The following is a 15400-nucleotide window of genomic DNA, read 5'->3' as shown; positions in this document are numbered from 1 at the left end:
GACGGGGTCGAGTGTGTGTCCGGCTTGGTGGGTGGGGGTAGTCACCAGCTGCTTGAGTCCGAGGCTGGCGAGGTTGTCCAGCAGGGTGGTGGTGTTGCGGTCGTTGGTTTTTTTTTTTTTTTTATTTTTTTTTTTATACCTTCCCAAGAAGGAAATAACAGGGAAATCCTGACGGCCGTTTTAGCTTTGGACGGTGAGAAAGCGCCCTGTAGAGTCAGTTTGGAGTTCTTGAGACTGGTGCTGCTGCGATTTGGATTAGGAGAAAACCGGGTCTGTATTTCAATAGCTCCCCAACCACCCCTTTTTCCAGGTGGAAGTTGAGGTCCCCGAGGGGAGGGCGTGCGGGCTGATGAAGTCGGTGATGTCTTCGCTGAATTGTGTGCGAGGTCCCGGGGGTCTGTAGATGAGGGTGCCTCTGAGGGTGGTCTTGGGGTCGGTGTGGATCTGGAAGTGCAGGTGTTCGGCGGTTGTGAGGGTGTCGTCGGTGTTGGTCGTGATGCGGATGGTGTTCCTGTGGATGATGGCGATGCCTCCTCCGGTCTGATTGCCGCGGTCCCTCCGGGTGATCTTGTATCCGTCCGGGATGGCGATGGCGATGTCCGGTGCTGAGGAGGCGTTCATCCAGGTTTCCGTGAGGAAGGCGACGTCTGGTGATGTAGTGTCGAGCAGGTTCCAGAGCTCCACGGCGTGCCTGTGGACGGAGCGGGTGTTGAGCAGGATGCACTTCAGATGGTTGTTGCTGGTGGTCGGCTTTGTGGGTGCTGGTGCAGTGCAAGTCCGGATGCAGGTGAACTTGCAGAAGTGGCAGCTGAAGGGTCCGTGGGTGCGTCTCGGGGTGGCACGGTAGCATCCCGGGATCCGGCCAGTGTTGAGTGCGTTGAGTTCGGTGGCGTCGTAGGTCCGGCGGGTGGGCTGGTATCTGCGGGGGCCAGGGGTTCTGGCGCTGGGCGCGGGCCAGGCGCGGACGGATGCAGACGGGCTTACCTTTGGCGCGCCCGCTGCGCGTTTGCCACTCTGCCATATGTGGAGAGTGGGGGGGGCGGAGCGAGGGAGGAGCAGCTGGGAGGCGGGGGCGGGAGCGGGGCGGCGAATGGGAAGAGCGGCCGAGGGAAGGGGGCGGAGCCGCAGGGGGGCGGGAGCGGGGAGGTGGCGGGAAAACGCGGCAGGGGCTGAGCGCAAGAAGGGGCAACAGGGGACAAAGGTAATGAACTAAGAAATACTAAATACCACAGGGAGGGGGTACAATCACAGAAAAAACAAAAGAAATACAAAGCAGGATCAGCACACAAAGCGGAACGAGAAACAGGAAAAATTACAATACAAGGCAGCGCAAGCAGCAGCGGTCGGGGGCCAGGAGCACAGCTGCAGGCAGCGGCGGCCCTCGGCGGGAACCAGGGGCATAGCTGCGGGCAGCGGCGGCACTCGGGGGCAGCCTGGGCTCACACACGAAGGAGTGAGCGCGGTGCGTGGGGTGACCGGCCCAGAGGGTCAGAGGTCACTACTCACCACCGCGCCCCCTCTGTCCTATATGGTCCAGTGGGAGGGAGGAGCAGCTGGGAGGCGGGAGCGGGGCGGCGAATGGGAAGGGCGGCTGAGGGAAGGGGGCGGGGCCGCAGGGGGGCAGCGGCGGGGAGCGGGGAGGTGGCGGGAAAACGCGGCAGGGGCTGAGCGCAAGAAGGGGCAACAGGGGACAAAGGTAATGAACTAAGAAATACTAAATACCACAGGGAGGGGGTACAATCACAGAAAAAACAAAAGAAATATAAAGCAGGATCAGCACACAAAGCGGAACGAGAAACAGGAAAAATTACAATACAAGGCAGCGCAAGCAGCAGCGGTCGGGGGCCAGGAGCACAGCTGCAGGCAGCGGCGGCCCTCGGCAGGAACCAGGGGCACAGCTGCGGGCAGCGGCGGCACTCGGGGGCAGCCTGGGCTCACACACGGAGGAGTGAGCGCGGTGCGTGGAGTGACCGGCTCAGAGGGTCAAGATTTGAGGTCAGCATATCATCAGATCCCTTTACCACCAGAGTCACATGATCTTACCACCTTTAAGACACCATTTGAAACATATACATTTCTGAGATTACTGTTCGGCTTGGCCTCATCAGCAAATGTGTTTTAGAGACTTACTGACAAAATGTTAGCTGGGATTGATGGTGCCCAGGCATTTCAGGACATCATCGTATGCCAGTATAGTAAGAGGCATATTATAGATGAAATTGTAGATTTGGTGACTTGATAAGACAGAACTAAATTAAATAATGAAGTTACAACCCTTAAAATTGTGGAGGAGCAAAGTAAAAGTGAAGGATCCTTGAGTCACAAAGTTGACATTTCAAAAGTATTATGGAGAGATGAATTTACACGACTCCTCATTTTAGACTGTATTTGAGGAATTTGCCTGAGTATTTATCTTTGGTAGCCTCTTAACTTCCCTTCAATCAAAGATCACCACACTGAGATCCTATTATATGCAGATGACGTGGTGAACCAAAGTTGATCCAAATTAGTACAAAAGAGACATATAACTAAGGTTGATATTCGTATACTAATAAGCTACTTGTTAGACTTTCCAATACAAACATATAGTAAGGATCTGCTTTGAAAAAAGACCATTTGAATGGTATTTATAAGGTTTATCATCAGAACATTTAAAGTTGTTACTGAGGGATCTGGTACCATGGTAATAAATGTCACATAAAAACGGTTAGAAAGATTATCTCTAGTTTATTAAGATTTAATTTGATTTTCAGACCATGAACGTGTAGCTATTCATCAAGGTCTTTAAGCTAAGGTGGCCACTCTATAATTTGCCTGGGGATAACCTTATTGGATGAGAAGTACACCACTCCACTCTACTCCATGCCAATCTACTCATCTTCCCCCCATGCCGTTCTGCTCTTTGCCAGTCTATTTTACCCCACTTCACTCTGCTGTACGCTACTCTACTCCACTCTTCTCTATGCTACTCTACTCAACATCACCTCACTCTATGTCACTCCATTCCTTTCTAAGCACTATGCCACTCTACTCTACGCCGTTCCATTCTACTGTACGTCTGTCTACTCTATGCTACTCCACTTTATGCCACTTTACTCTATGCCACTCCACAGCACTCTACTCTATGCCACTACACTCTATTTTATGCCACTCTGCTCCATGCCACTCCACGCCACTCTACTCCATGCCACTCTACTGCATTCCAACCCACACTATGTCACTTTACTCTATGCCACTCTGCTCCACTCTATGCCACTGTACTTCATGCCACTGTACTCTACGCCAGTCCATTCTGTGCCACCACACTCTGCTCTATGCTACCCCATACCACTCTACTATACGTCAAGCCACTCTACATCACTTCACTCTATCCCACTCCACTCCACTCTACGTCACTCAACTCCACTCTACACCTGTCCACTATATGTCACTCCACTCTACACCACTTCACTTTGCCAATTCTTGTTGATAAGAGCTCAATTACTCGTTGCCATCCTACAAATAGTCGCTCGATGATTTCTGGCTTAAGGTTTTTAGACCCGGGAACATTATGTACAATAGAAATGTATGTCTAATTAAAGCAGGCCCTATCTTTTAGATCGAAGTTAGTGATATTGAATGCATGCTGGCAAGTTAAAAAAGGGCTTGCGTGAAGATGTGGGGAGAGGCAAAATTATTTTCATTGTAGTAAATACTTAACTGTTGACAGTTTGTACACACTGATTAAATCTGGGCAAGCTCAGCATGTAACCCATGAACAAGATACCAAAGATCGGCATACCGTGTAAAAGGCCAGGTTCTGACATTGAATGGTCATGCTGCAGATAATATTTAAGCAAATGCAAACTTTCAAGGAATAACTGCTGTACTGTTTTAGATTACATCACAGAGAATGGCACTGCATTATATATACATACATATATCTGCAAAGAACTGCGGGTTAGCAAGCACTCTGACAATGATCTGAATAATTTACACATGACTCCTCCTAATCATAAAATTGGATGGTTGATATTAATTTAGAGTAAGAATGGACATTGGAATTAAGGCAATATTTTCAAATCATTCTTCCAATTGATTCTTTGGATGCATTTACTAAAGTTATTCACCCAATTAAGAGTATAGAAGATTGCTTATCCGTTTTTGTGAACCTGATGTGTATATCTAATTGGCAAAGAAAAATGTACCCACTGATCTACATCAGAATGCCATCATTCTATCCATGAGTTTATAGAGAGTGTGCACAGTTTATATCTAATATGAAGAAACCAAAGAAACTAACTGGAGGACGACTGCACTAGAAAATATGGCTTATTTAAATTATTTCCAAAAACACTATAGGGTTTTAGTTGCCTAAATAAGGAAATTAAACATTCACAGTGGGGATAAATGCCAAGAATTACAATAAAAAATGAAAAAAAGAGTGGGTAGTAGATTTAGTAATATCAGAGTGCAAATTGGAGAAGTATTCGAGCCAGTTTGCACTTTATCTACAACTTATGATACAACCTCAAGAAACTGAACTCCAGCCAATCCCTTGTATCCTTGTGCGATGAAAAAGTGACTGGTTAACCAAATTCTCCAACAGTAAATGAGTCAGATTGTTCATCAAAACAGACTATCGGGTGTTGGACAGCCTGTTTAATGCTCCTCTCTAATCTGATCTCTTTGTCGGGAGCTACCCAGCCTCCTGGAAGTGTAGTATAATTTTTCCTTTACATAAGTAGGGGACATAGAAAACCGAGATCCCTGATAAAATGTTTGGAAGGTTATTTAGGCAAAATCTACAGGGTAGAAGCAACCAACCTACTCAGAGAGGAACAAGCAGGAATCACAAGCAGTATTACATTATTGATGAATTTATGATTCTATCCAGGTTCACAAGGGATGGTATAAAAAGTGACGAACACAGTATCCTTTTCGGCACTGCAGATCTCAAAATTCCTTTTCAACTGATATTATAGATTAAATTCTTTATTTGGCAACTTGATAAGGCAGTGATCAATTTAATAATGAAGTTATGGACCTGAAACTTGTGGAAGATCAAAATACAAGTGACAGATCCATGAGTCATAAAGTTGACATTTAGAGAGATTATGGCCAGGGTGAGTTTACACAGCTCTTAATTTTAAACTGTATTTGAGTAATTTGCCTGAGTATCTATCTTTGGTAGCCTCTTTCCTCCCTAGAATCAAAGATCACCAAACTGAGATCTACTTATATGCAGATATGTGGTGAACTAAAGTTGCACCAAAGTGGTGAGCTAGAGACATAACTTGATATTCAAAGACTAATAAGCTACTTGTTAGACAGTCCAAGACAAACATATACTTAAGATCTGCCTAAAAACAAAAGACTATTTACATGGTATTTTGATTTTGAAGGCTTATCATCAGTACATTTGAAGTTGTTACTGAGGAATAAGTATCTGGTACCGTGGTAATAAATGGCAGGTAAAAAAGGGTTAGAAAGATTATCTCTGGTTTACTAACAGTTAAATTGAATTTCAGAGGCTGAAAGTGCTGCCATTCATCAAAGTCTTCAAGCTAAGGGTACCCCTCTAATTTGTCTAGGGATAGACGTATTGGCTAAAAAGTATAAGCAAGTAAAGTTATAAAGAACGTGATATAATGATCTTACTCTCAAACATTATTCGCTCCCTTTTTAGGTCTCGCCTAGGCCACGCGCATGCGCTCTGCTAGGAGATGACCTTTAGGAATTTGTCTTCACTTTTCAAGCACTCGTGCTTGTGCTGGGCTGGCATCCACCTTGCGGTAGTGAGCAGCAGCACGCCTGCTAATTGAAAATAGATGGCCTGCGCGCCGCTGCTCGCTCCCGCAAGGTGGATGCCAGCGGAAGCACGAGGCTTGAAAAGTGCAGAGCACTTGTTTTGCCTTCAATGGTCCCGCACCGTTTCTTGCATATCTAAGATCTGCTCCTATCTCCAAGGGCACGCGCTACCCATTGTCCATGCTGCATTTGCTCCCACCCCTTCCCGTGTTCTGTGTTCACCATCTACCTTGTCCCTCCTTCTTTTCCTTTTCTGGGGCTTGGTATTTTTTCTGTTTATTAAATGATTTTTTATTTGGAAATACAATAGGAGAGGAGCCAACATTCAGTATCTCCATGGTGTGAGGACTGCAGCTGCTGGAGGTCTTACAGGCTCCTCTTCCCAACAGGCTGTTGCAGCGTTATTTACTCCAGCAGGCTCACTCTGCTCCTGTTTACTCGCTGCATTGGCCTCTCCCCGTCCCACCTTCCCCCTATGAAACACATGCGCAGCCCGCTGCTGATGCTTCGTGTGCTCATTTCGTCTACTGACGCACGCCATCTTCCCCCATCCTCCCTGTCTCTCCTTTCACACGTCCTCACTCCAAAGTAGCCTGTTTTAAGGAGACAGCAGGTGGGCCGGCCTGCCCACGGGTTGTGGCCGACCTGCCCCAGCCTCAGCCCTGGAACTGTTCTGCCTGCTGTGCAAGGAGCTGAGGCAGCTTTAACTAAACACCCCTAATTCTCTCTTTTTTGTGCAACCTCCTCTCTTGCACAGGGGGGCGACAGAAGCTCTAGCTTCTGGCACAGGGAGGAGCATGCTGCCCACCTATGTGTTGCATGCTGCCTTTAGGTTTTGGGTGTCTACCCAGCATACAAGGGATGCGCCTCTGACTGACAGATGTGCTATCAGTGTATGGTTGCCTCCAGTGATGCCAGGCCCTTTCTCTTATATCCCATTTCTTTGTAGCTCCATCCTCTATATCCCCAGATGCCGGAGGTGGCTGCTTACCTCTACTTCCTGTTGTGGCATAAAAGCTACTTGGGAAGCATTTATAAGACTCTGTCCACTGCCCAGGTTGCTTGGCAGCCAATGGGAGATGGATCAAAGGGCTAAATATAACGGCAAAGGCAGGAGGCATCTGAAAAGAGCACACACTTAACTGCTCTTGCAAGCCTACGTGCGTGCAGGATGAATGGCACACAAGTAGGCTTAGGGTTTGACTGGTGCATATCACCCCTAAATGAGGCACGGCCCATTGTTTATTAGTTCACAGAATGCCCTGCATCACTTTCTTTCTTGTTTTGTAAGGAGGCCTTTGGGTTACAAAATTACCTGTGTCCCTCTCACAAGAGTTTAGCAACTCCGAAGGTAACTTGATTTTAGGCATTCATTGGGTTAATGAAGAGAGGCGAGAAACATGAATTGCGTTTGCAACACCTGGCTACCTTTAAATGATACCCTTGTACATCATGTCCACAAGATCTGTGTGGATAATAGAGGGTAGCAGTTGTTACAATGGTGATATTCTGCCATTTTTATAGAACCAGAAGATGTTTCTATCTTTTTATAATCCAATGCAGCAGTGGTCACTGCACTGCATAATTTGATCTTGAGTAGAATGTAGGAGACAGGGCTGCTGAATCGTGGTATCCACCACATACTGGAGAGTTCCTAGGGGCACCAGACCTCACTGTTCTATATCATAACTTTAAGTTATAAACTGCAAGTAAAACCAGCATTGGCATAGCCAATAGGTCTCACCTTTGGGACCTTATAAGTGTTTAGCCATGCAACAGTTGATGTTGTTGTACCAAGGATATAGTGCTGGAAAACCAAACACTTAGAAGGTCCCAAATGTGAGCCATATTGGCTATGCCAATGCTTGTTTATTTTTAACATTGCACTATGAGGAGGAGGGAAATTACCTTTGTTGAATGCTGTAAGATAAGATTGAAGGAGAACTCCTAGCTTATTTAAAATAAAGAATTGTTATGATGGTGCATGACCATGTGGGTGAAATGGTATTGTAATAATTCATATATCAGTTTCTTGTTTTTGTGGCTCCCTCTATACTAAGACAACAGATAACATTATGTATGAACTGTGTACCTTGTTCCTTTATTACACAAATTGTTATGAATCTACTGCTAATTTTATTACAAACTGTGAATGACATGTAAAGACTGTCCTTTGTTTTAACTTTCTCAGAGAAATTACATTTTTATGTTATTTAAATAATACAAGAAATGTCTACATTGAGTATACTGTTGTCTATTCTACTTCTTTTTTGCCCATCTTTTCTCACTCTGAACCTGTCTCCATTTCCTCTGCTCCCAGACCCGTCTCCCTATCTGCTCTCTTTCTTGCACCTCTCTCCATTCATGTCCTTCTTACCCCATTCTTTCTCCCACCACTCACTCCCCTTTACTCATCTCCCCTGCTCTCTCTCTCCTCCACTTTCTAGTCTCACTCCCTCCCGCCAACAGCTCCCCATCTTCCCTGTGTGCCTAAGTCACCATGATGAGGGGGAAGTGGGCATCACAGTGATGATGTCGCCTCTTAATGCTTTAGTCCAAATACTTGAGCAGGAGACACTCTCTTAGTAGGGAGAAAAGCAGTTCTGAAATGCACTTCAATTCATGGTCCCAGGTGCTGCTATTTAACATCCAATCTAATATTTACTTACAAAAATGACCTCACTTTTCCTTAATGAGGTCCTCTTTATGTGTGGTCCGGTAAATGAATTGGATTTTTCTAAATCCAGTTAAGATACCGGAGATACTGGTACCTTTGGGAGCAGGGAAAACTAACCCATGACACATTCGACCCTGAGGGTCCACTAAGAAATAAGGAGTTACTGATGGAATTGATAATTCCGGGTCCGAGTCCCATGATAATTTTTAATTTTCCCTAAACTTTCACACAGTTATATCAGCTATTTCAGCAACCAAAATCCCCAGGAAAACATAAAGAGATGTGCAGTACTTTTGCCATGGTTCTCACAATTCCAATGAGGCCGATGTCTGCTGTTACCGGGCCCCTCAGAATTTAAAGGCCGCCCAATATGAGGGACCAAATGTCAATAAAGCCCAACCAATATGTTTACCAGAAAGATTGTGTTTGCCCAGCATTTCATTATTACGGGACTTTCACTATCTTAGCGTGTTGAAGGCCTAACAGCCCTACTTATCAAATGTCCTTGAGTCTAGCTAAGGTATCAATAGTGCATTCCCAAAAATGTGTGACTATACAAATCTAAAATGTTTAGCTTTAGCAGTGCTTCTTTCCTCTTTGTATCTAATTGTCTTCCCTCTACTCTAATTTTACCCCATCACCCTGTCTCCTCGATTTCCATTCCACTCCCTTTAAATTAATTCCCCTAAACTCCTCTAGTTGTTGCTTCCCTTGCCATCAATATTGATAATGTCATAATATTGCATACTAATACTATAAATTGAAATAGCCAAACACCAAGGTGAAGGGGGGGGGAGCACAAACAGATTGTTTTTGGCCATATTCGTCTATTATCAACTGACTTGTAATATTTCCCCTCTCTCTCTTCCTTCCCTCTGCCTTTTTCTCTTTCTTTGTCTCTCTTTCAGTGAGCCAAGCCTGGTGGTACCATGGGAGGGGCAGTGGTGGATGATGGTGCTCCGGCCGTGAAAGCCCCTGACGGAGGTTGGGGGTGGGCTGTCCTCTTTGGAGGATTTGTCATTACTGGATTTTCCTATGCCTTCCCAAAAGCCGTCAGTGTCTTCTTCAAAGAGCTCATTCGGGAGTTCGGTGTTGGATACAGCGACACAGCCTGGATCTCCTCCATCCTGTTGGCAATGCTTTATGGAACAGGTCTGTCTAGCAAAGAATGGATTAACATGAGGACCAAATTCTGTAAATCCGTTCTTAGAATACAGAAACTAGCCTTGCAAACTTGTTGAGAACACAGGCTCAATAGTAAATACATCTTAAGCTCGCTAAATGTTACACATTACCATTGCATACCCACAGAAATAAATCCTCTCTAGAATCTAAGAAATCAGTGTGGACACTATGTTGAAGCGGGGACAAATACATTAAATATTGTTGTTTTCAAAACAAAAAGGCCTCGCCCACCCTTGTATGGCATGTTTCACTGCTGGCCCTGGTATTGGGGATGCCGTTGCGAGCTACTACTATTATATAGGGAGCTCATGAGGGATTTTCAAGGTTAGTAGCAGGATAGGTGCTACGATGAGCATATGTGTGTGGTGGATGAAGGGCTAAAGTGGCAAAGGGGAATGGGTATAGGTTAAAACTACCTATTGGTGGAGAGAGACATTTTTTTTAGATCCTCAATGGTAGAAATAAAGTGCAGTGGGGATTAGTTCGACCCACATAGAGAGGTCAACATGTTTCTGCCAAACGGGCACCCTCATCTGAGGTGAATAGGCATTCTTCAGGATCGTCGAACCCTCTGTGCTATCTAGGTGAATTAAACAAATACTATGCAAAAATTAGAAATTAAGACTTTACAATCAGTCGTCTAGGGCTGAACTGGTAGATCCACTTGGTTAGTAACTTGCAATGGGAGGCAGAGTGTGAAAAACACAAACCTTTAACCATATATTATTTACCCAAACCCTTAACGACAATCCCTGCCGTATACCCATAACACTATATCCCAAGCACTTAATCCTATACTCCAGGGCCTTACCATATACATTTAACCCTTGCTCTTCCCCATACCCTTATCCTCTATACTGTTCACCCCAAAATTTAAACACTTCCTCCGTTTAACACTGTCCTTACTTCAATAGATTTGTTGAAACTTTTTTTGAATTATTTATATTTTAGAATTAACTATTTGGAAGGGTTGTTCTTTGAAGTACCACTGCACACAAAACTTGGAGTTATGGTGAGCAAACTCCAGGTGCAGAGTGTTTCCTTTGCGCGCATCCATTAGCCATTTCTCCAGGCTCCTGGCCAAATCCGGTACGTGGTTTTCCTGCTCCACAGAGTACAGTGCATAGTCTTCAGCTGTGATGATTGGGCACTAGGCAAAGGGTATATCTTTGGTCAGATCTCCTCTAGTCCTGCTGGGCATGGCCTCTGACTGACCTTTCCCCACGTGCCCACAGGCCACCAACAAAAAACATTCCTCTGTCTGCTACTTTTCCCCTAGAACTGCAGAGCACTGGATGAGCTGGCCATAGTCTTCCAGTCACACATTACTCATGTCCCATGCCACACACATCGCACTCCACACACAAGATGTGGGAGGAAGGACAGAGCTATTGATGAAAGCTGTTTGCCCCTCAACCATACTCCTCTGTGACCATCCGCATAGCGTGAAATAATGTAAATGGTTGGAAGCAACAGTAATTCCCTTACCTCAGGTAAAGAAAACCACCACTCTGCTGGGTCGCAACTCAATCATGTGAACCAACAGGTACCCTCAAATCCACAGGGTCCCTGCCATGCTGGGCACATATCGACACTTGCACTCCAGTGCAGCTCCAATATGAAGACTTGAGCACACACACGTCTACGGATCACTTGACAGCCTCCATGTTAACAGTACTAATTGCAAGGCGTTCATGGACAGGGATGTGCTCACATCTTCATGAAGGCATTCAATGAAAAAAACACAAGATGTTGCAGAAGTATATTTTACAAAGAATAAATCAACAAATATATTTAGCAATGTACCTGTACACTTTTCACGGAGTTGAATTTAGTTTAGTTTACGATTTGATCAAGTGCACTGTCACCTGAAGGTCTTCTGGTGCTAGCAAAGGGGAGAGGTCTAATGATAGAAGCAGCCCGTCACCGAAGAGCAGAGGTTTAGGGGTTTATTAGATGCTAGTTGAAGTTCTTTGGGGAGATTATTCCATAGAGTAGATTCACAGTAGTTGCCTTGCCACACATCTGACCGCTGGTAAAGCAGGTGACCAGTGTCTCCAGCACCCACTTAAATCACGGCAGCACCAAACGTGTTGCAGCACAAACAAGATGATACACGTTATTCCTCTCCGAAGCCACAGTTTCCCTTGTTGCTTTAACCTAACCCCTGGCAAAAGGGTTGAGCCTGTGTCACATCAGTGCTTCCTGTCTAACCCCTGAATCTCTAGTGAGAGGAAGGACTAGGGATCGCCTGCATACAGTCACACTGTCAGGCCAGGAGCACTCCTACTAGTGTGCATCGCTAGGCAATGCTCACTCCCCTGTCACTGCCTCTAGGCATGTCCAGGAAGAAGAAACAGAGAGGAGGAGAGGACAGTTTTCTAGATACAGAGTACACTTTAGGGCGCCCAGGAGAACTTAACATGTTACCCTCAACTTTGCAAAATATTAAGCAGTGGCCCTGGTGACTCTTGAGCTATGTGCACCACCTCTTGCTTTCATGCCCCTTGGCCATTGCTTTTGCAGTTCAAACATTATGCACTTCTAAAAGTCACCATCAGAAAGAACAAGGACAGTAACATAACTACCTTTAGACATCAATGTTCACACAGACCAGCACACTAAAACAGACATCCATGTACACAGGCATGCAGTCACCCAGGCACACAAAACAACAAATATGCAGGTTCCACTGCAAGCACACACACAGTCAGGCAGCACACAAGCATGCCTATGTAGACGGACAAAAGGAGGGTGGGTGTACAGAAGGTAGGGCAGGTAGGTAGAGTAGTGAACAAATAGATGCAGGATTCATAGCCACTTAATTTTTAGACCCTCTGCAATATAAATTGAATTTAAGATGGAGTAAGTAAAGAAATTCCATTGCCTATTTAATAATACACCTTTCTTTAGAGAAATCACTTCTACAAGATGATAGAAGGCTTTAGTCCAAATCCAAAGTCCTGTCTCCTTTCCTCCATAGGAAGCAATACAGTTGTTCTGCATGCCCATCCCTTCCTTGTCCCCTTTGGTTAATTTATACGTGAGCAGCACTGCAATTGGGGACCTTGTTCTCTCTAATACGAATAGATGATGTGCTTAAAATGTCCTGATTACCAGATGTATGCCGAACACTCTACCCAGTGCAAACATTTCCCTTTACAAATCATTGCTTTCAAGAGTGTTGGTTCAGATGAAGCAGACACAGACCATAAGTCAGTGATGTGCTGAGTAACTGCTCAGAACCAATTAAATTGTGCTCGGCATGCATGGAGCTATAGGGTGATTCCACTGTCTGCGGTCTGCAATCATAACATTAACAAGGGTTTTTTTCTAGTTAAACTTAATATTTGCATTTTTGAAAATTACTACATGAAATATACTTTTCCAGCTTTCAAAAGAGTGCAGTGCTTTTGACATTTTGCAACAAAGTGCAAGCAAGATAGTAAGCGCTGGCGTTTCCTTTGAAATTCTTTCTCTCTCCTCGGCTGTCAAGCGGTTTGTGGAACATGGGAGTCCTGAATCTTGATATCATTACAACACTATCGAAGGACTGAGTAAAGTAGGCCAAAAGCTGCCTATCTGGCAGGATGCCAAGCACTGTTCAGTGATGTGGATGCTGACAGGTATTACAGCAAATGCTTGCCTTCTAAATAATTTCTAAGAAGATTCTTATTTCAACTGCCACCACCGCCTCCAATAAAACAACATGCCACATTAACACCATGAAAGAGCTCTGGGTCATATGAACAAAGCTTTTTTAGAGGTCGCAAAATGTACAAGAGGCATGGGAAGGGGTATGTTTAAAGCGTCCCCTCCAAATATTGATTTGCAGTGGTATGTATTAATGTTTTGCAACCAAATTCTGGCTAGGGCACCTTGGCAAGGAGAGGAACCTCTGCCCTACAGAGGGGGAACGATCAGCAGATAAAAGAGTAGACATCTGTAATAATTTCTCAATGCAAAGGTCAGACCATGTTAAGGGCGAGTGTTTCATCCATTCCCAAAGAAAAGGAATATGAGGCTTGGACGTAATACTAATGTCTGATGTTTGGCAGTATAAGAGGCCAAGGGGAGCATGTGGCAGTATAGTAGGCTGAGTGGCAATACAAGTCACTGAGGCCCTCCATTGTACAGTTGCAACCCTGCCCCTTAATCCATCTCCCCACGGGCACACAGCTAACAATAGTGCAAAAGATGCAGTGATACCAAGGCCTTGGGGTGGGAGGGGCCCTCTGCACTCCAATCATAGTTGCTTTTTACAAGCCAACGACAGATTCTGGCCATATTTTTCTTGCTTGCATATGGGTCACTGCAGCTCCATCTGAGGCGTCGTCCAGAGAACGCACACCTAGAAAATGTGCCAATATAATTAAGGGTTCTGTCTTGTAGACCGTTCTTTCAATAGTCACCGCCCTACCCCATAGCACCTGGCACTACCCTTTAACCCCTATCTCCAATCACAAACTTACGAAGTACTTGCACTTTTGTATTCCACTCTACAGCACTGGTTGTAAGAGGCGATAGAGAGACAAGATGTGCATTGGAGCAGGTACAGGATCGGTGAGTGAGCGGGTATAAGGGATCTGTGAAGAACCAGACGGGATTTGTGAGGGAAAGAATTCACAGGCCCTGCAAATCAGCAGAAACATTGAATGCAAGAAGCAGCAGTGACACAGGTTCCAGGAGGTAATATGGGGTCTGGGAGGAGGTTAATATTCAATATCAGAGAGGGATTGAGATGCAATTAGGCCCCTATGACCAATCTGTTTCATGGTAAGAGCGAGCTCTAGACCCTTTCGTTTCTGTGCAAGCATAAGTGCACATGTTAAGTCCAGGACACATCGGTGTCCAGGCGAGTGTAAGCCCAGGATTCACCAGTATCTGTGTGAGTGTAAGGCCCCCATCCATCAGTTTCTGAGCGACTTGGGGTCAAAGATTTATCTGTTTCTGGCTAAGTGTAAATACTGGAACCCCACAGTAGGAGTGAGTCTAAATTATTTAAGGGGGAGTGTAATTTACAGACATATCAGTATACAGCAGAATGTAAGAGATGGACGCAATAGTTTCTAGGTAAGTGCAAGTCCATGATCCATCAGTTTCGCGATGAGTATACCTCCGGGGCACATCCGTTTTATGGGTGGACTGACATCCAGATCCACCATATTAAAACGAAGTGGAGGTCCATTATGCATCTTTTTAAGAGTGAATGTAAATTCTGGGCCCATAGATTTTAGGTGACTGGTAGTCGAGGGACCAACAGTTTGGAAAATCCAGAGAGTATCGGTTTCGGGTGTTGCAAGGCCAACACTAATCAGTTTCTGAGTAAGTATAGGTCTCCTCATTTTTCCCTCTGGAGTCCAAGCCCTGAACCTATCAGGTTTCAGAGTAGGAGTGGGTCCACAGTTAACCGTTTAGGAATGACTTTAAAAATCTAGTTCTTATCAGCATATGGGTGTGTGGAGGACCCATCCAGTTTTTGAGTGAGAGTCGGCCCAGCGCCCATAAATTTAGGGGTGAATGTAAGTCCAGGATCCATTAGACTGTGGGTAGCTGTACCTCAAAAGCCCATTAGTTTTTCTGTAGATTAACATCTATAATCTATTAGTTAAGCAGAGGAGTGAAAGTCCATGTTCCATCAATATTAAACTGAAGAAAAGTCTAGTTTGTGAGTGGGTGTAAATACAAGCTTGATCGGTTTATCATGGTGCAAGTCCAAGACTCCTCATTTTCGGAATGAATTTAAGG

The 15400-nt window shown here is 45.0% G+C and overlaps 1 protein-coding gene across 1 annotated transcript in view; it reads left to right on the top strand.

Annotated features, from left to right (window-relative positions):
- Positions 1 to 15400, top strand: part of SLC16A3 (solute carrier family 16 member 3) — a 118561-nt gene that overhangs the window by 51964 nt on the left and 51197 nt on the right. The window contains exon 2 of the mRNA XM_078653760.1: positions 9376 to 9619. Within this exon, the coding sequence (XP_078509886.1) occupies positions 9397 to 9619 (223 nt within the window). The 5' untranslated portion in view covers positions 9376 to 9396. The remainder of the gene's footprint in view (positions 1 to 9375; positions 9620 to 15400) is intronic.

This window comes from Lissotriton helveticus, chromosome 7 (genome assembly GCF_964261635.1).
Source record: "Lissotriton helveticus chromosome 7, aLisHel1.1, whole genome shotgun sequence".
Taxonomy (NCBI): Eukaryota; Metazoa; Chordata; class Amphibia; order Caudata; family Salamandridae; genus Lissotriton; species Lissotriton helveticus.
Note: the sequence above shows the minus strand (reverse complement) of the source record. Positions and strands in the feature narration are given on the sequence as shown.